At 52.3% G+C, this 19,074-nt stretch overlaps 7 protein-coding genes across 7 annotated transcripts; 5 read left to right on the top strand and 2 right to left on the bottom strand.

Annotated features, from left to right (window-relative positions):
• Positions 1 to 1,121: 1,121 nt before the first annotated feature.
• Positions 1,122 to 1,940, top strand: J4E85_010305 (uncharacterized protein; the record flags this gene model as incomplete). The annotated part of the gene is made up of 2 exons (XM_051474517.1): positions 1,122 to 1,425; positions 1,483 to 1,940. The coding sequence occupies 2 exons, from the start codon at positions 1,122 to 1,124 to the stop codon at positions 1,938 to 1,940; spliced, it is 762 nt and encodes a 253-aa protein (XP_051321707.1).
• Positions 1,941 to 4,059: 2,119 nt separating this feature from the next.
• Positions 4,060 to 4,602, top strand: J4E85_010304 (uncharacterized protein; the record flags this gene model as incomplete). The annotated part of the gene is made up of 3 exons (XM_051474516.1): positions 4,060 to 4,126; positions 4,180 to 4,294; positions 4,350 to 4,602. 3 exons carry the CDS (start codon positions 4,060 to 4,062, stop codon positions 4,600 to 4,602), a joined length of 435 nt encoding a protein of 144 aa, XP_051321706.1.
• A 1,458-nt stretch (positions 4,603 to 6,060) lies between these two features.
• On the bottom strand, positions 6,061 to 8,804 carry J4E85_010303 (uncharacterized protein; the record flags this gene model as incomplete). Its single annotated transcript, XM_051474515.1, has 4 exons — positions 6,061 to 8,520; positions 8,568 to 8,619; positions 8,667 to 8,685; positions 8,735 to 8,804. 4 exons carry the CDS (start codon positions 8,802 to 8,804, stop codon positions 6,061 to 6,063), a joined length of 2,601 nt encoding a protein of 866 aa, XP_051321705.1.
• Positions 8,805 to 9,643: 839 nt separating this feature from the next.
• J4E85_010302 (uncharacterized protein) lies at positions 9,644 to 10,596 on the top strand (the record flags this gene model as incomplete). Its single annotated transcript, XM_051474514.1, has 3 exons — positions 9,644 to 10,067; positions 10,117 to 10,353; positions 10,409 to 10,596. 3 exons carry the CDS (start codon positions 9,644 to 9,646, stop codon positions 10,594 to 10,596), a joined length of 849 nt encoding a protein of 282 aa, XP_051321704.1.
• A 1,284-nt stretch (positions 10,597 to 11,880) lies between these two features.
• On the top strand, positions 11,881 to 13,168 carry J4E85_010301 (uncharacterized protein; the record flags this gene model as incomplete). Its single annotated transcript, XM_051474513.1, has 3 exons — positions 11,881 to 12,303; positions 12,367 to 13,021; positions 13,074 to 13,168. The coding sequence occupies 3 exons, from the start codon at positions 11,881 to 11,883 to the stop codon at positions 13,166 to 13,168; spliced, it is 1,173 nt and encodes a 390-aa protein (XP_051321703.1).
• Positions 13,169 to 14,147: 979 nt separating this feature from the next.
• Positions 14,148 to 16,734, top strand: J4E85_010300 (uncharacterized protein; the record flags this gene model as incomplete). The annotated part of the gene is made up of 2 exons (XM_051474512.1): positions 14,148 to 14,642; positions 14,692 to 16,734. The coding sequence occupies 2 exons, from the start codon at positions 14,148 to 14,150 to the stop codon at positions 16,732 to 16,734; spliced, it is 2,538 nt and encodes an 845-aa protein (XP_051321702.1).
• A 433-nt stretch (positions 16,735 to 17,167) lies between these two features.
• On the bottom strand, positions 17,168 to 18,991 carry J4E85_010299 (uncharacterized protein; the record flags this gene model as incomplete). Its single annotated transcript, XM_051474511.1, is given in 4 exon segments — positions 17,168 to 17,974; positions 18,091 to 18,218; positions 18,297 to 18,564; positions 18,584 to 18,991. 4 exon segments carry the CDS (start codon positions 18,989 to 18,991, stop codon positions 17,168 to 17,170), a joined length of 1,611 nt encoding a protein of 536 aa, XP_051321701.1.
• Positions 18,992 to 19,074: the final 83 nt, after the last annotated feature.

Below are 19,074 nucleotides of genomic sequence, written 5' to 3'. Positions count from 1 at the left end.
TGAGACCACGATCGTTTGGTGTGTTTTAGTGATCGAGAATTGTGGTTCGCACTGCGAGAGGGCATCTGTTGCCGTATTGCCGAATCACTCAAACAGCGCAGCGTTAGAAGCGAGCCGCTTCGAAGCCGCCTCGAAACTGCTGTCTGAGCCGTCCGCGGAAGATATCCCACCAAGTTACTCACGATACCTGCTGAAGATCTTCCTCGCGTGGAGTAATGACGCCGGTCGAAGTCTGGAAGAGGCGGTGTCATGCAGCATAGTCGACAAGCTCCTTTCTTGGTATGAAGGATCCCGAGGTGTATTGAAACCGATGCGATACCTGCGAGCAGGTCAGTGTGCCATACTGGTTGGTAGCCGGATGAGAATGCTGGGAAGTGTAATTCCTGTCCGCAGTGCATCCCCCGCGCTTGGGCTGCTTTGACCAGCGGTGTACGTTACGGCTGATAGGCGCCCCACGATCTTCATAACTCTTTCACAACCTGCCGTACAGCACACTGAGAATCGTTTGTCTCGTTGCGAGCGTGGAGATGCTGACATGCTGAGTGGGGTGTGGGTGTCGACGGAGTGGTGGCCGTGAGCTATGACGACATCTCACTTAAGTGGGCCCACCTGCCACTGTGCCCAGGTGCAGCTGCACTCCCAGCCTCTTTCCTCTTCCCACGACCTGTCCATACAGATAGTTTTTGGCGACACTCAGATCAGCCTTCGAAATTCCGTGCCACCTTAGCTGTGTCTTCATAAGACAGCCCATAACTTTTATCGGTATTGAAGATGTGCTGCGCTGTACTACATCGCCGTGTGCTGCTAAGCACTATTCCGTTCTAGGAAATATTGAGGCATGGTAAGGCGTCCAAAGCCAGAAGAGTGGCTAAGCAAGGCACACAAACGCACGATGTTTACACTACGCAAACTCGAATACACATATCACGCACATCGAAATCACCTCTAGTGCGCGTTTGAATTTCCCTTCTCAAAAGTGCCCGTCTTCACCTTCACCTCACCGTTTGACCACCTCCGAGTGACCACGCTTTGACAATTTTCGAATTTTTGTAACGGCCGTTGCGGTTACGGCTTATCTTTTAAATTCCAACATCGAAAGAGCAGGCATCCACTAACACGTCATGTTCACCCATACTGAACTCCCTCCGAACACTTCCCGACCGCCAAAAAGGGCATCGCAAGAGCTCGCTGAGCCTGCTGAGCCTGCTAAGCCTGTCGAGCCTGTTGATTCCATGAGCCCTCTTTCCCCAAGCGGTCTCACTCTCCAAGTAGATTTTGCCTGGTCAAAGTTCCGCAACATAGTAGCTTCAAAAGGCGCTGGCCAACAGCTCACACCGCTCTACGTTCAGCATTTCCGCCCTGCAAAGCCGCAGTTGCGCTTCGAGCGCGCGTCAGATCAGACCATCATCGCGAAAGGCACCATTCGTAAGTCTGCCTATAGTACATCTAAGACACACTCTGACTCAGTACTCCGACGTTTAGACAGTTTCTCCATCAGCGGCGATTGCATCATTCACGGCCAAGAAGTCATTCTGAAGCCACTGAAACGCTGGAAAACCAAGTACAACTACCTCTCGCAGGCGCTTGGTGGCGTTCCCATCACCTGGACCGCCAACTCTACCATGAAAGTCTGGGATTTCGTATGCATAAACTCCGCGACCCAGGAATCTATCGCCAAGTTCGGCGTCAATTTATGGGCGATGAAGCAAGTCGGCAACTTCTACTTTGAGAAAACAGAAGAGGATGTTACAGAGGCTCTGAGAGACGAAGTTGTTGTCACAGGACTTACTCTGCTCTATCTTATGATGACAAGGATGAACAACCCGATTCATCTGCTTGGTGCTGCCTTTGCGAAGCCAGGGAAGGTTGAGGGCGATGGGAATGAAGGTGCGGTAGCACAGGAGAATGAGCCATCAACTGGCAAAGCAAAAATCTTTTGAGATGAGCTCACTATGATTGGCCGTAGGTTGGTGGTAAGGTGGAAGCCGCGAGTGTGAGACAGGTCCAGCTCAAATTCAATATACCCAATAGTCATCGACTACCAGTTCCGTAATATGCTGATAACATTGGGTGGCTTGGAGCGGTCACAAAGTTTATCGCTTTGACTAGGTACCCCGAGTTGCGCATGTGTTCATGGTCTGGTAATGTCAACTTTACTGGCTGCCATTTGAGCTAGCGCGCTTCACGACAGCCCATACCCCGCTGTTTGTATCGACAGCGCAGCACTGCTCTCAACATAACACTAACAGGCCAGCAACAAGATGTTGCAACAAACGTAAGCCTTTGCGGGGTGACATATCAAGGAGTCCCAAGTCAGCTTAGTTGCCCTGTGCAGCATTGCGGCACGGTCGGCGCCAACGATCAAGGGTCGTGCTAAAATCTTACCACCACTCATACTTGGCTACATACACTTTGGTCGAGGTCTCGATGTACCACGCGCCCGAAAATAATGGGTTGTTACATACCCATAAACGAACAGCTAGTCGGGACGATGACGCCAACCTGGGGCCCGACGCAAAAAGAACTAGACGTCAGCGAGCAGCGAATTCCTCACACCTTTCGAAAGACTGTTGCCTATCGTGCTTTCAACCTCAAACTATGGCAGCCTTTCAGACAGCTACGTGGGACTGCTTCCCTCGATGCTCCAACGCTCGAACAACTGCTGCTGTCTCCTTGCGATGGCCGGTCTAATGAAGATCCATTCTCCGTCGGTGGGTGTGATGCTTCTCTACGCAAACGATTCTCTGCTTACTCTTCGCGCGCAACCACAGACATCGTGCATGAAGATTTCTTAGTGCTACTTCAGGCACATCCGCCACGGAACGCCAAAGCATGCGCTGGCTATCTCAAAGACAGGATGCGCACGGCGTTGCATCGTTCGAAAATCTACTCTCAGAATGAGCGCTTGGAGAGACATCAGCATGTGTTCAGAGCCGTCTTCTTTCCGCGAATGCTGGCCATGATTGAACACATTACTGTCGCTGAGGACGGCGAGCTACCAGCACTAGACCTTTGCGTCTATGCGAAACTCGACTGCCTGCATGGATCATCTCCATTCTTCTCCAACGAGGCTCATCAAAACGCGAATCGTCAAATCGATAGAATAGTGAGAAACATTCTGGTGTCAATAAAACGACAGCGCAAAGCTCCTCGCAGAGACAATGGTGACGCGCAAGCACGACAGCCCGATGCAGCCTACCTTTGCCAGTCTATTCGCCGCTTCTGCAACCACTATCACCTCTGCGATCACATTTCCACGTCTAGAGAAAGCGCTCGAATAGGAAGAGGCAGAGGATGTGTACGTGTTAATACTGCGGTGGTACTTGATCTACTACAGAGACATGCGTACACTGAGACGAAGCTCAACGTGTATCGAGTTGTGGGTAGGAAACTTCCGAAAGAGTTGGCTGATATGATCTTGAAGCTTGTGCTGTCCAGTCAAGGTCAGCCAAACGAGCCCGGGATATTTGATCGAGATGGTAAAGCAGTCATTCAATGCGGAGAGACTGTAGAGATTCGTCGGACCGAGCTGCTTTGATGCAACTAGAACAGGCCTGAAAAGTTACTACTGCATAGTATCGAGACATCACCTCCGAAAAGAGGCATTGACAAGAAAAGCGCGTGTCGAAGTTGGGTAGCGACATGCGAAGGGCTGGTGATGTCATACCCCGTGTTCACGCGTAACGCGTCAAGCGACGACGCGACAACACACGATCTCGATCAAAACCGCCTGCAGAATCTGAGCACCAACATTCCCATCGCATCGTCATTCAGACGGCTCATCGCAAAAGGTGGAGAAAAGAAAGGGAAACTTTCGCGGTTCACATCGGCAGCCGCGATTCATCATGACATCAAGAACAAAACTAGTGTGGGTACCTGCATGCGATGATGGCATATGGCATTTGCTACAAAACCTCCCCTCACCACGCTTTCGTACCCCGCTTGAAACTTCATCTACCACTTTCAATTGAAACAATTATCCAGTTACGCACTTTGTCACTCGAAAGCTTCAAACTTCTCGACACTTGTTAGACCAAACCACACAAACTACATATCAAGATGCCTCGCATGGTCGCACCCCCGCCTTCTGGAGAGTTCCAGGTTGTCCTCAGCAAGCCCTTCTCCGGTAAGTTTGTTGATATGCAATGAATACAGCTTTCGTACTGACATGATACGCAGGCGCACCCACACACATGATCGAGGTCATCGGCGAGCCCAACCGCCCAGCCAGCATCCGCATGTCCAACTACAACGGCAACTCCAAGTCATCAGAGAAGAAGGGCGATGTACCACAGTACGCCCCTCACAGTCCCCTTGATCCTAAAGTCCCTTTACTAATCCCATGGCAGAGACGACGTCAAGGAGCTCATGTCTCTCATCTCCACACTCCGCGGCTTCCCTTCGCACCCCAGCAAGGACGTCTACGGCCTAGACACCAAGGTCGACTTCAACACAATGGAGATCCAGTGGGGCAACCAGGACGACGATGCTGCCATGGATGGCGGAGAGCTTGCTGGAGAGCAGAAGGATGAGTTCAAAAGGATTGTGGATAGCATTGAGGCGCTCGCGAGGCAGTTCGCTAAGCAGGACTCTCCTGTATAAAGTACTAGGGCGTGTTGGGATGTACAAAGAGATGATGATATGACCAATGAATGAAATAAACATTGACGACCTTCTTTCCGTTGCATATCCACTCTTACTTGCAGGCATCATACCTTATGTATCATGAGAGCTATCTGCCACTGTGCGCTAACTCATGCAGTGGTCTTTCAGACGACAGCTCATTCCTTTGTTCCAAACCATCAACCTCGTGGCTCTTGACGCCCACATACGCGCCAGGCTTGCCTTCATTCGAAGCTGCATAACCCGCATGTGCGACCAGCAACTCGCCTCGAGACATCTCTAACCTCGCTTCCACAAGCCGTCGTTTCCTGTTCTCCCAAAAAAGCAGACCAAGCGCGATGAGCAGAGGTATGCCGAGGCCAACGCCCAGACCAATCTGGGAGACGGTGATCTTGTCATCTTCGCTACTACCGTCATCGGTTGCGTTGGCGGGGAGAGTAGGGCATTGCGACGAGACCGATGATGCTGTCGGATTCGGATTCGAAGAAGAAGAAGAAGCGCTTCCCTCGGCCACAGCATCCACACCCCAAGGTCTCTGAACCACAAACTCATTCGTCGTATTCCCATCCAACTTGAATCTCTCCCCCGTACAACACTCCTCACTCCCTTTCCCCAGCAAACCGCAGCAAAACTCCCAGCCATTGTTCCAACTGCACAGTCCGATATCGTTTCCCTCATTGGCGCAGTATTTGGGACACGACCCTTTTCCGTTCGCGCCGTCCTTCCAGTCTTTAATCGTGCAGCTGCCGACGTAGAGGGTGCCGAATTGGCTCAGGCAGAGGGTGTCACCGAGGCAGGTGTCGGTGGCTGAGCAGCAGTGCGAAATGGATTGGGTTGCTGGTGAGATGCAGGGGTGGTGGTTGGGTGCGATTGAGTTGGAGGCGTCGTAGCATGCGCGTGTGTCGGTTTCGGCGCGTATAGTAGCGGGTGTGAATAAGATGAAGAGGGGAACGGTGAGGCGCATGGTTCGTACATCCGCCGATTCGCGAAGTTGTTTACGAAAACATGTTAGCCCACAAGGACGGAGGTTAAGCTAGATTTTAAGAGACCGTCAAACAGTATCCCTCTATGTTCGGGGTGTACAAGGCTAGGGTGTCTAAATCCATCTTGGCCCCCCATCGTTCCGGTTCTATTTGCTAGAACCTTTGTTGGGGGGTGTCAGCAACCGAGCGTTCTAGTCCCCAAATATGTCTTGCCTGACCAGCGGTAAACATCGTGAGAAAACAGGAGTAGGAATGTTGGTCAATTTTCAAATCTCAATACTTGATCATGCTTATATCGAGGAACTCTTCGAGTTTGAAGTAACGAATCGTTGAATCGCGCCAATGAATCCGAATTCCGATCAAAAACGCCATGGGACTCCGGACTGACAACGAAATCAATGATCATCGCATCATATCCACATTTGATAATGTATCCAATCGCAAGCCAAGCTCTCTAAATCTTATACACAATACCTCCAGAGTACATAATCTTGTTCCTCTCGCTCAGAGCCTCAAGTGCCTTTTCGGCCTCATCTTCATCAAACGCTTCGCGTCCATTACCACCACCGAGTCTTGCGTTTACAGCGGCAACCAGCGGCTCGACATCTGCAGCGTCGTTTGCAAACAGCGGACCGTCGATGAGCTGACCAAGTGCTGTTTGGAATACCTGCAGACGTGCTGGTGTAATGCCTTGCGATTCCTGCGATTCGGTTTGTGTAGCGGGTAGTTGCGACTCGGGTTGTGAAGAAGCCGCGCTGACCTGCGACGATTGACCAGCGCGAGAGGACTGTGTACGGTCAGTCGTGCGTTGGGTCCTCGGCGTGACATTGTAAAGGTCCTCGTTGTCTTCTTCCTCGCCGCCTTCCTCCTCGGCTGCAGGAGTGCGCGTGGTCTCTGTACGCTGGCTGCGGGTCGATGGCCCACCGGTGCGGCGAGATTGTGTGGCTTCTTGCTCATCCCCGTCCTCGTCGTCGCCACCGGACGATTCTCCGTCTGTAGACATAGCGTCTGGATCGCGGACTGTCCGTCTTCGCTTGCGGCGGTCGTCCTCGACGACCTCTTTGAACAAGGCAAAACGGAGGATCTGCTCTGCGACGTCTGCATCTTTCTGCTCAACCCGCTTCGACAAACGTGCCTTTGCATGGGCGGTGGAAAGACGGATGAGTGTTTCGAGAGTACGTGCGGTGATGGGGGAAGTACGGCGGGTACCGGCGTCTAGCTCGTCGTTTCGTAGTGCAGAGTACGTTGCCACAATATGATCCGCAGCGCCTTTCGTAAGGATTGGCTTCTCGCGCTTAGCATATTGAATGTATTTCTTGATGAAGGGTATGCTGAGGACTTCAGTCCTTCGGTTCGAGCCACGTCCGACGGTGATTGTAACGCCGGAATGTAACATGGGGTTGAATTTCTCGTAGACTTCCGTCGGACGATTTGCATCAGCGTCGGTCTCAAGACCAACACCAAGCAGCTGAGAGCCCTCCTCGCGGACCGGTGCACCCTCCTCAGTACCAGGCTGGCGGTAACGGTGCATGCGTAGGACATGCTCAGAGATTTGACGGTCGCGTGCATCTTCGATGTCATCTGTTACAACGAACAGCAAATCGAAACGCGATAGTAGAGAATCCGGAAGAGCAATGTTGCGATGCGGATCCTTGTGGATATCGTACTGACCGAAGATGGGGTTGGCAGCTGCGATGACACTGCAACGAGCATTGAGCGATGTATGGATGCCGGCTTTGGCGATGGTTACGGTCTGTTGCTCCATGACTTCGTGGATAGCTACGCGGTCGACATCGGACATTTTGTCGAATTCATCAATACAGACGACACCACGGTCAGCGAGAACCATGGCACCAGCCTCGAGACGTCGCTCGCCCGTCTCCTTGTCCGAGGTGACAGCTGCCGTGAGACCGACACCAGACGAACCGCGACCCGTTGTAGCGATGGCAAGCGGGGCGGTATTCAGAACGAAACGCAACAGTTGCGACTTGGCAGTTGAGGGATCACCGACCATGAGAATATTGATGTCTCCCCTCAAGTGAGTGCCGTTTTCAAGGTTCTTCTCTTGTCCTCCCAGGAGGAGCAGCAGAATCGCCTTCTTGATATAGTCATGTCCGTAGATCGATGGAGCCAGTGATTGTGACAGCAGTTCGAAGACGCGCCTGTTCTTGGATATTTTGTTGATGTTGCGGATATCGGTATCGGTGATAGAAACCTGGGCAATGCCACCGCCGGACTTGGAAGAGAGGAGGATAACGTTGTTCGCTAGGATCAGGGTGCGGAAAGTCGAGCTCCCGGCACCAGCGTTGCGATTACCGAGTGAGCGGTATATGCCGACCATCTGTATGCGGTCTCCCGGCTTCACACGATCTACCAAGTCATCGTCCAAGATGACATCGACGGAGCGCGGTAGCTGACCAGCAGGGGCACGCTCAGGCATTTCTTGGATGGAAATGGTCTGGTGGTCGCGGTAGATGCAGTAGCCGTACTCAGTGACAAGTGGGTTGCCCTCGCCATCGTCGGTCGGGTAGACGCTCGTACTCGCAGCGCCGGTAGTCATGGTCTGGTCTCTGTACTCTCGCGAATGGAACTTTTGCTTGTTCTCGTTGTAGTGCACGCTCTTGACCACCTTGGGCCGCACAAGAGACGTCTTGGTGACGATTCCCTCGAGCGACACCATGTGGTTCAGCTGGTTTGAGCCCAGGGTGCGCGGGTTGCACGAGTACTCGCCGAAGCTGCCGATGTACGCGCAATAGTATACCACATCGTCGCCTGTCTCGGACTTGGGTCGGTCGGTGAATGTGCGGACGACGTCTTTGAGGGCGCGGTCGAAGGCTTCTGTGAATTCGAAGGGCGAGTTGAGGAGGCCGTCGGCGAGTTCGCGGTTATGTGAGCGGATCTCGTCTATGCTGACCTGAATATAGTAAGTATACGTAGACGCTTGTAGCATACAACACCTACTGTGAGTCTTCGTAGTCCTCGGTTGAGCATCACCAGAATGTCTGCGCGGTAGCTGGAGCGGTCAGTGCGCGCTCTATGGGGTGGATGGCTGCGGCATACCTTCGTCTGGAGACATCATCTGCACCGTAATAAGTATTCGCATCATTTCGAGAGTCGGCTTGACATACCTGGGTCGAGGAACTCTTGCGCAAGACGCACGCGCCTGCGCACCTCCTCGTCTCTGATGACCTCGGCCATGTTGTATTATATGATTTCGGGGCAAAGAGTGACCAAGCGTTGCAAAAAGAACTTCAATGCAGCGTAAGAGGAGGTATTCGAAGTGGGTATATGGAGGGTATATTGTTTGGGCTGTTGCTGCGGTGAGCGCTTCGAGGGGCACCAGTTTCGCGACACCAATTCGCGTCGCGCTAGTCTCCTTCCGTCACGCGTTCCTTCCCATTAAACATCCTCTTTCAGCCTGGCACCAGTCAGTCATCCCCAACCTCCACGCGCGAGCGCTCGATATTTCAATTGTACTGTATGCTGGCAACTCATCTCACTTATTTGTCTGTTTGAGTTGAGCGCGTTTTGCCGCCTCATGCAAGACGCCCCGCAGTGAGAAGGTGCGGTCGTGCCAACAACAGCTTCACATCGACTTCGCCGCTCCATCTCCCTGAACTCTCTTCAGCGCTTTTCAAGGCTCTGAATATCTTCTTCCGGCAATGCTATCTCGAAGCATCACGAATACGGCATGTGGATCAGATGCACGACGGTCCTAGCCGGAGATACCGTTGCCATGTAGGCCGACGTCACCCACTATGTTCCCGAACAAGCTACCGTCGCGGGTCTGCAGATGTTGCCAACATGGTGTATGGCAGATCTAAAGCGACTCGCCCATCCTTAGTCGCTGTCGGTTCAACTCCGCTAACACCGTACGCTTACCTTTGATGGATTCTGACGTAATGATGCTGGCCGCACTTGACGTCTTCTATTCTCAAGGTATATGAAGGGCCACTGCAACAGTCGGGAGGCTTACTGCAACGTTTTCATATCATTCAAAGTCCCCACTTCTTAAAGTCTCACCTTATCATATCACTATGGCACCCCGCGTTTTCCTCATCACCGGCTGCTCCACTGGCTTTGGCGAGGAGTTCGTCAAAGTTGTTTTGCAAAAGGGTGATTATGTTGTCGCTACTGCACGCAACTCTTCCAAGTTATCTTTTGAGGGTGCCAACGATTCGAACAGTCTGCTCGTGGATCTCGACGTGACCAAGAAAGAATCCATCGACAACGCATTCGATGCGGCTATCAAGAAGTTCAAGAAAATCGACGTGGTTTGCAACAATGCCGGATACGGTCTGAACGGGCCCTTTGAGACCTTGTCGGAAAAGCAAATCAGGCAACAGATGGAGATCAACTTCTTTGGCCTGATTGATGTAACAAGAAAGGCTATGGAGACCATGCGAGATTTGAAGTCTGGAGGTGTCATCCAACAGGTGACGTCAATCGGCGGTCAGATTGGTGAGTTTGAATCTAATCTATTCTTGTGTTCACTGCTGATGCTCACTAGGTGTTCCTAACTTTTCCATCTACTGTGCCAGCAAATGGGCTGTTGAAGGATTCACGGAGGCCATTTCAAAAGAAGTGAAGCCTGAGTGGGGAATCAAGTTCACTTGCATTGAGCCCGGTGGTTTCCGAACCGACTGGTCAGGCCGCAGTATGGACTTCGGCGAGATATCGAACCCAGCCTACGCACACGTCGATCCCAAGAAGCAAGCTGAAGGGCGCCATGGCTCTCAAGCAGGAGGTACGTCATGGTCAAATTGTTACATACCGGACGACCGCTAACAAACTCCTCATAGACCCGGCTAAGGCTGCCAAGGTGTTCTACGACTTGGCCGCCATGGACGACCCGCCTATCCGATGCGTAGTTGGAACCGACGCGTACAGCCTTCTCAACAAGAAGCTTGAAACTTACAACGAGAGTGTCAAGAAGTTTGAAACATGGAGTAACAGCACCGACGTCGAAGGCTACAAGGCGCCCAACTAGGTGTCGGCAAGAAGCAGGTAAAATAAGAACGCAAAACCGGAAGAGGCAGGTAGACAAATGTGTGGTTCTCGCGCAGAGCCTTTGCACCACCAATACCGAATGACATGATTCGTTCCAACACTACACTGCATTTAAATCTTCATGTCGATACAAGTCCTGCTCACTGACACTGCAGTAAGGATGGCTACCTTCCACTAATACTGATACTCTGAGCACTACAACATGTAAAGGTAGGAGTATACCTCGTTATACTTACTTCGGAATACAAAATTTAAAGGATTGGCTGCAAGAGTATGTATCGTTACACGGCGACGATGTTGTGGCTGTTGCCACGTTGCGCCCGACCAGAGGGTTTGACTCAAATCCGGTACGTGTCAATACGGCCACATAGCATACTAGTGACGATCAGTGGTGTCATTGTCGAGAACTAAGGACCTCCATGTGGCAATACCAGCATCGCGGAGCAAATGAAACATTTGGCGTTCGTTCAGCTGCAATGGCGGCCACTGGATCTGGTGGAGCAACGTTCCACTCAAGCGTCGGTACCAAATAAGGCAACGAATCGAAACTAGTCCGCGAAGATCACATCCCCAGCGCACAAAGCATAGAGAGGGAACCGCCCCTGACATCACTGGTACTACTCAAGCGGTACATCGGCCAACAGTGTCGCAGAGATCGTGATAGTATCGGCACTTCACATATCCGAATACGTACACGACCTCCAAATGTTGCGTGCTTACAGACTATAGGTCCACGGTACCAGAACAAAGCACGCTCGACGATGTCACACGACTCTCTTCATGCACTCCATCGCGGACGGGGTACTGCTACCGGCCTAGGCTTTGCTTGCCACCACTCCCTCACCGCTGTATATACGAGGCCGAAGCTCGGGGGCTTGAAGAGAACATCTGACGCTTCTAGTTCAGGAAAATACGTCCCATGATGGAATTATGCGCTCTTCACACAATGAAAGCTGGTCGTGGGGGCTCGCACGAGAGTTCCGCCGACCAATCCCCACTCACATTATACAACCTTTACATGTACCCTGGTCACGAGAACCACACTTTTCGAAGCCAATCCCACCGCCGTTTACATCGTGAGCGTCAGAAACAGGCAGGTCCGTCAGCCCTCTATTGTGGTTGCGAACGAAGCTGCCTTCAACTCCAAGTGTCGCTTCGTGACCCCTGACGTACTTCACCCTTCTTGTATAAAATCTGCGATTGAGCATCTATTCCTTCAACACCCATTGAATTCAATACTTGTTACTACTACTCATCTTCGATCATGAGGCACTTTGGAAACACCATCCGGGACTCGGGACCGGCAAGGTTTACGACTGCACTGCTTACTGCGCTCCTGATCACCAGCGCTACCTTCATTCCATTCTTTACACAGGGCGCAGTCGCAAACCCAGTCCCTGTACTGCGTCCTCAGCCAAATCCCAATCCTAACCCTAATCCTCAGGACCCTCAAGCTGGCAGTCCTACAACTGATGGCTACTATCCCGACCCAGAGCCATGTCGCGGCAACTGCTCCTGGATTCATGACCCTAGTGTCATATATGAGAACGATAAGTACTGGCGTTTCTCGACTAGCGGCAACATTGCCATTGCTAGTGCGCCATCCCTGGGAGGACCATGGGAATATGAAGGCGCGTTGTTACACAACGGTACTAGTATCCAAGTCCATCCAGATCAAGACATCTGGGTAAGTTCATTCTCCCTCTACTGAATCTTAATCTGCCACGCATCAGCCTAACCAACACAACAGGCACCTTCAGTAATGAAGCGAGGCGATACCTTCTACTGCCACTACTCCGTCTCCAGGATCGGTCTCCAAAACTCCTCCATCGGCGTCGCAACATCGCAGTCCCTCGAGCCGGGTAGCTGGCAAGACCACGGCGACATCGGCCTCCCCCTATCCGACAAGTACAACCTCATCGACCCCTTTGTCTTCCAAGAGACGCCCAAAGACCCCATTTACTTCACCTTCGGCTCCTTCTGGGACGACATCTTCCAGGTCGAGCTTTTCCCGCACGACGACCTCATGGCTTTTGGCGGGTGGGCCGAGCAGAATAACCGCATCAATAATATGGTGCGGAATAGTACTTACGGGGCTACCGTCGCTGAGGGCGCTATAATGTGGAAAGAAGAGGACTTTTACTACATGTTCTACAGCGTGGGTATGTGTTGCAATACGCCAGAAACTCCAGGAGGTCTTGCTCCTGAGGGTCAGGTATACCACGTTGTTGTCTGTCGCTCGGAAGTTCCTACTGGGCCTTTCTATGATCAGGAAGGAAAGAGTTGTCTCGAGGAGAACGGTGGTACGACTATCCTTGCTAGCCACGGCGATATCTATGCACCTGGTGGACAGGGCGTTATGGTCAACCCTGAGAATGGGAGGACCGTGTTGTACTATCACTATGGTAAGTGAAAGACTGGTAACGATAAGTTGAGACCAAGCTAACGTTGATGCAGTTCGTCCGAGTGTCGGCTATGCAGCTGATCAGTTCTTTTTTGGATACAACTATCTTGACTGGGAAGACGGCTGGCCGGTCGTTGTTATTGCTTGATTGACTGCCATTCTGCCATTCTGCCACAACTAACGCCTATCCTCCTCCCATTCCCTGAGTTCTTGGAGCGCAGCGTCTTGGTAACGGTCTCTGGGATGGCCATCCCAGGATTCACGATTTACGACTAACGATCTTACAACTAAGACTTCACTAGAAGCAATGTTTGGTGGGTGTTGATGTAGGATGTGGTTTGCCGGAGGCTTTCGGCGAACTGATGAAGTTACTGTTGTATCATGGCCATGGATATAGTTCTGACTCTTTATCGTAAATACTAGTTTCTAGTATTATTGAGTCTCCAGCTTTCAGATAACGTGTCTTGCAGTGCCATGGGCAGCTCATGGGATCCATCTCACGATGTCTTGAAGATGCACTTTAACCCACTCGTTCCTCTTTGTCAAAGCTCCCAGATCATCAGACTTTTCTCTCAGCTCATGCGCTGTGTACTAGTCTTTTCTGCCGCGCGGACGCGCTTAGTTTCGGAAGTGGTGGGATGAAGCAGCCGGAGGGCCGATTACGCGGGGTAAAAATAACTCCCATGGTCATGATGTCGCGCATGCTGAATCTGATCAATTAGTTTTACCGAGGAGACAAGCTTCTTGTAGTGCTATAGTAGTGGCATCATGAACCCGGTGCTGAATCGCTTTCGGGTTGTTATTCCCAGCCCCCGGGCTGATTGTAGCCTCAGCCGCGATGGACGCTTGAGGGAGGTGCATGATGGCTATTGCTCGGAAAGGCTAGCCGCCAATGACGTCACCAATCGGTCCCTCCGGCGGCTGAGATCGCGCCATGCCTATTTACCTGCCAAGTGCAGCACAGTGAATACAGGTTATTCCATCCCTGTGGGTCAGTACAAGACCAGTGCACGCGACCGATCGCCTCTCCGTCGCCTACGCCTCACTTCTCAGCCTCCCTCTCCAGCCTCACCATCTCTACCATCGCTACCCCGCGCGATTGCTGATCGCTGCGCACGGTCGCCAACATGCCCTCCCAAGAGAAAGGCCTCAAGAAGCTCTTCCATCCCTTCAACCATCGCGCTTCTGAGAAGATTGAGGAGATTGAGCAAAAGCTCGAGCACACCAAGTTACGAGGTGCGCATATTAAGGCTGTGCACATCAAGCATAAGATCGGCAAGTTCACCAACCTCTTCAATGCCAACCATCGCCACGACGAGGAGCATGAGAAGGAGACGGACGCCAAGAGGAGCAAGATCGCGGAGAACCACCGCTTTCATAGCTTTGCGCCAGAGCGCGACAACAACTTGGTGAAGTGGTATGTCGATGGTAGGGATTACTTCTGGGCCGTTGCCGAGGCATTGGAGCAAGCCAAAGAGACCATCTACATTGCGGACTGGTGGCTCAGCCCTGAGCTCTTCCTGAAGCGACCACCCTACTATAACCAGCAATTTCGACTGGACCAAGTACTCAAGCGCCGTGCAGCGGCTGGTGTGAAAATCTATGTTTCCGTGTACAAGGAGGTGAGGTCATCAATCTGCGTCGAATAAACAGCCGCTTATACTTACTCAGGTTTCTGCGGCTCTCACATGCAACAGCCAGCACACCAAGAAGGCACTCATGGGCCTGTTTGAAGAAGGCGAGCCTGGGTATGGAAACATCAAGGTGATGAGACATCCTGACCACAATGTCTTCGAGAATGCTTCGGATATGACGTTCTACTGGGCGCATCACGAAAAGTTCATCGTCATCGACTATGCCATGGCCTTCATCGGTGGACTTGACTTGTGTTACGGCCGATGGGATGACAAGCAGCACCCGCTTGCCGATGCCCACCCTTCTGGTGTTCAAAACCAAATCTTCCCGGGTCAGGACTACAACAATAACCGTATCATGGACTTTGAGAGCGTTGATGATTGGAAATCGAACAAGCTGAACAAGCTCGAATTCGGTCGCATGCCATGGCACGATGTCGCAATGGGTGTCATTGGCCCAGCGGTTTACGACATCGCTGAGCATTTCGTCTTGCGATGGAACTTCGTGAAGCGAGAAAAGTACAAGCGCGACGAGAGATACGACTGGCTCACCATGGAAGGACGTGAAGGCGCCGACGAAGATCTGATCGGAGTGCAACGGCCCAAGTTTCCTGTTGGCCAATATGTACATCATCCCCTCACGCAGCTGAACAGCAAGAACCTCGACAACCGTGGAACTGTACATGCGCAATTAGTCAGAAGTAGCGGCGACTGGAGTATGGGCATTGATCCTCATGAGCAGAGTATCCAGAACGCATACTGCGAGGTCATCCGTAACGCGCAGCACTACGTCTACATTGAGAACCAATTTTTCATCACGGCAACGGGTAAACACGACCAGAGCCCTGTCCACAACCAGATCGGAGCTGCAATGGTTGACGCCATCGTTTCGGCAGCTAAAGAGCAGCGCAACTTCAAAATTGTCATTGTCATTCCAGCAATCCCGGGATTCGCAGGAGATCTTCGAGATCAGGCCGCTGCTGGAACACGAGCTATCATGGACTATCAATTCAAGAGTATCTGCCGAGGAGAAGAAAGCATCTACGGACAGATTAAAAAGGCCGGTGTCGATCCAGAAAAGTACATTTTCTTCTTCAATCTTCGTTCATACGACCGCATCAATGTCACTCCCACGCTTAAGGAGCGCGAGAAGAAGTCCGGGAAATCGTACATGGATCTAGAAGCAGCTGAGATTGACGAGCTGGAAGCACCGCCAGAAGAGGGAGGAGACGAGGCACGACGCAAAGCCGCTGAGATGAGGAAAGCCTACATGGATGAGGAGGAAGATGTGGGCAAAGGCGACCAGGGTGGTGTTATTGACCCAGACTCGATTGCCGACGACGCGATGCTTACAGAAAAGAAGCCCAGGGAGGAAGCCTGGGAAGGCGAAGAAGAAGAGGAGAAAGAGCACTTTTTTCAAGAGGAGCTTTACATCCACGCCAAAATCTGCATCGTCGACGACAAAACCGTAATCTGCGGATCCTCCAACATCAACGATCGCTCCCAGTTGGGCTTCCACGACTCCGAACTCTCCATCGTCCTACAAGACACCGCAGAGATCGACACCGAAATGGACGGCAAGCCCTACAAAGCCGCGAAACTCGCCCACGAACTCCGCAGCAGCTTATGGCGCGAACATCTCGGACTCCTCCCACCCCAAGCTCTCAACGCCGCCGACGACCCCAACGCGCAGCCCCCCGGCGAAAACTCACCAAACGACCCCATGCCCGGCCCCGAAGCAGACTTTGTCTCTGACCCTCTGTCACCCAAACTCTGGGACGAATGGACCGAGCGCGCGACTACCAACACCGAGGTGTTTAGGTCGCTGTTCCACGCTGACCCCGACGACAATATCCTCACGTTCGAGGACTACGACAAGTTTACGCCGAACCCGTCTGGGGACAAGGAACACAAGCAGGGTCATCTGTATGACATGGTTAGGCCTGTTAAAGAGATTAGGGCGGAGTTGGACCGTGTCAAGGGGCACTTGGTGTGGATGCAGTTGAAGTTTTTGGAGAATGCGGATATGGCTGAGAGGGGGCTGCAGGTTAACTCTTTTACTGAGAGTGTGTATACTTGAGGTGGATTACATGGTGGTAGGAAGAGGTGGCTGGGTGCTAGCGCTGGGCGATTGGACGAGTCGCATCGGTGTATCGTTCTGGTCGGTTGTCTTTTCTTTATGATTCCCTATTACGTATCCTCGACGTCTTTATGACATGAATGAATGCATCTTCTTCTTATGACGATCTGGCTGTGTTCCTTTTGCCATGCGAAACGTGCGATGACACCGAAACAGGCAAAACTCTGTTGAAGACCACATAGGTACTGACAAGCTTGTAGTAGCCAACTCACATTACCGCGGAGGTCGTCAACTCAACACACAAGAACACAGAAGCAGATGACGAGTACATGAAGTCCCAAAGGCCCAGTGTAATATTCCAATTGTACAAGCAAACATCTTTTGTAGTCCCCAACTGACTTCTTCAACCACCCAACGAAATCTCTTCTACCCTCTATCGCCTCCTCACCTCCACACCACCCTCCCCTTCATCCTCCATCTCCTCATCGTCGTCATCAGCATCATCCTCTTCCCACTCCAAAGCCTCCGCAAAGCCCCTCGTCTCACTCCCATCAGACACAAACAGACCCGTACCCGCCGAAGTAGGCACAGCCGACGAAGGTGCAGCAGAAGGAGACGCAATAAATGTCATCGCATCCCCGTCTTCACTGTATGACCTTTCCTCTTCTTGTCCAAGCTCAGACTCGACGACGGACTGCTGTGTACCATCGTCCTCCCACGCCAACGCCGCCTCAAAATTCTGTGCTTCTGTCTCGTCGCGCACGAACAGGCCGCCTGATCCTGGTGACGTGGGGGCGATGGACATTTGCTCGTCTTCGATCTGATTGTCTGGTGGTTGTTCGAACTCTGAATTGGAGTAGAGTGGGGATTGGAGGGTGGGGTCTTCTTCCTCATCCGGTGGTTGCTCAAACTCAGAACCTGGGTATAGCGGTGACTGAAGGGTGAGGTCTTCGTACTCATTATCTGGCCTCTCTTCGAATTCTGGGATTGGGTATAGTGGTGATTGGAGGGTGAGATCTTCTTGCTCGTCATCTGTTTGGCCTTCATATCGTGGTTCTGGTGAAGGCCGGATGACCGGGTACTGTAGGTCTGCGTACTCATCGTACGTTGGTGCGGGGAGGGGTGTGTTCTGGGCGTCGGAGTCGGATATGGGATCGTCGGCGAGTTCCATGTTGTAGTCTTCACTTTGCGGCGGCGGCGGCGGAGGAAGGGGCGCGGTGGGCTGATGGGTACCCGGATGCTGATTGGAGTCTATATCCATGCTAGATTCATAGCTTGACGATGACGATGCGGACGATATCTCAATTGGCTGGCCGCTTGAACTGCCTGTAGTCGGCAGACGAGACGTAGATCTACCAGCCGGTTGGCGAACAGCTGGTCGAGGAGGCAACATCGGGGCAACAGGTGCACGAACGGGTACTGCTGGAGCTGATGTCGCAGCCGCAGGTCTAGCTGGAGCTGCGTCTGAACTTGGAAGAGGGGCCCTGTACTGTTGAGCATGTGTTCGTGGTCGAGGTGGAGCAGGCTGTAAGGGGATGAAGGTGAAAGGTGAGGAGAAGTACCTTGAGTTTGGGTATCGATCAGCCGGTATCGGTGGACCAATGGTGTATACATTGGTTGCGTTGGTGTTTGGTCGCTGAGAAGCGGGTCGACGGACGGCTGGAACGGGTTGAGCTGGTGGTGGTACAGGGCGAGGTGCTGGACGCTGAGCGGATTGTGGTGCGCGTCCACGTCCGCGTCCACGTGCAAGTCCACGTCGAGGTCCACCGCCAGGACGTATTGCTGGACGACGTGTAGGCGCAGGAGCAGATGGAGTTGGGGTATCGTTCGCTGGAGGGTACTCGTATACTCCTTGCTCGTTCATTGGCGGCAGCGGCGGCATAGTCCAAGGTACCACCGGCGAACCAGGCTCAGGCGTAGGGCTGGCTGGTGAAGGTGAAGGTTGTCTCCTCTTGTAGTAACCTCGAGGTTCATGTCGAGCCCTCGTGACGAAATGGGCAAAGAATAGTCTCCTGGCGCCGACGAAATAGATACCGTCGTTCCAATCGTCCTTCGACAGCAACTCATCCTCTATACAGTGTGTCTCTCGAGAGAAATGGAAGTGCAGTCTGAAGTAGCGTTCATCGCGGTTAAAGGCGTTGAACGTGTACTCGATGAGGTCGTCCCAGTCGCTCAAGTCGGACGCGCGTCGGCGGTATAAGTCAGGACCAATTGCAAAGTCTCTGACTTCGATCAAGGTAGTGATGATGGTCGACATCTCGAATCGCGGTAGTGAGTATTGGGGTAGGAACTTGAAAATGGCCGAGTATATATAAGAAGCTGAGTGACGAAGGAGATATC

The sequence above is a fragment of the Alternaria conjuncta genome (genome assembly GCF_024043145.1).
Source record: "Alternaria conjuncta strain BMP 0040 chromosome Unknown scaffold_22, whole genome shotgun sequence".
Lineage (NCBI taxonomy): Eukaryota > Fungi > Ascomycota > Dothideomycetes > Pleosporales > Pleosporaceae > Alternaria > Alternaria conjuncta.
Note: the sequence above shows the minus strand (reverse complement) of the source record. Positions and strands in the feature narration are given on the sequence as shown.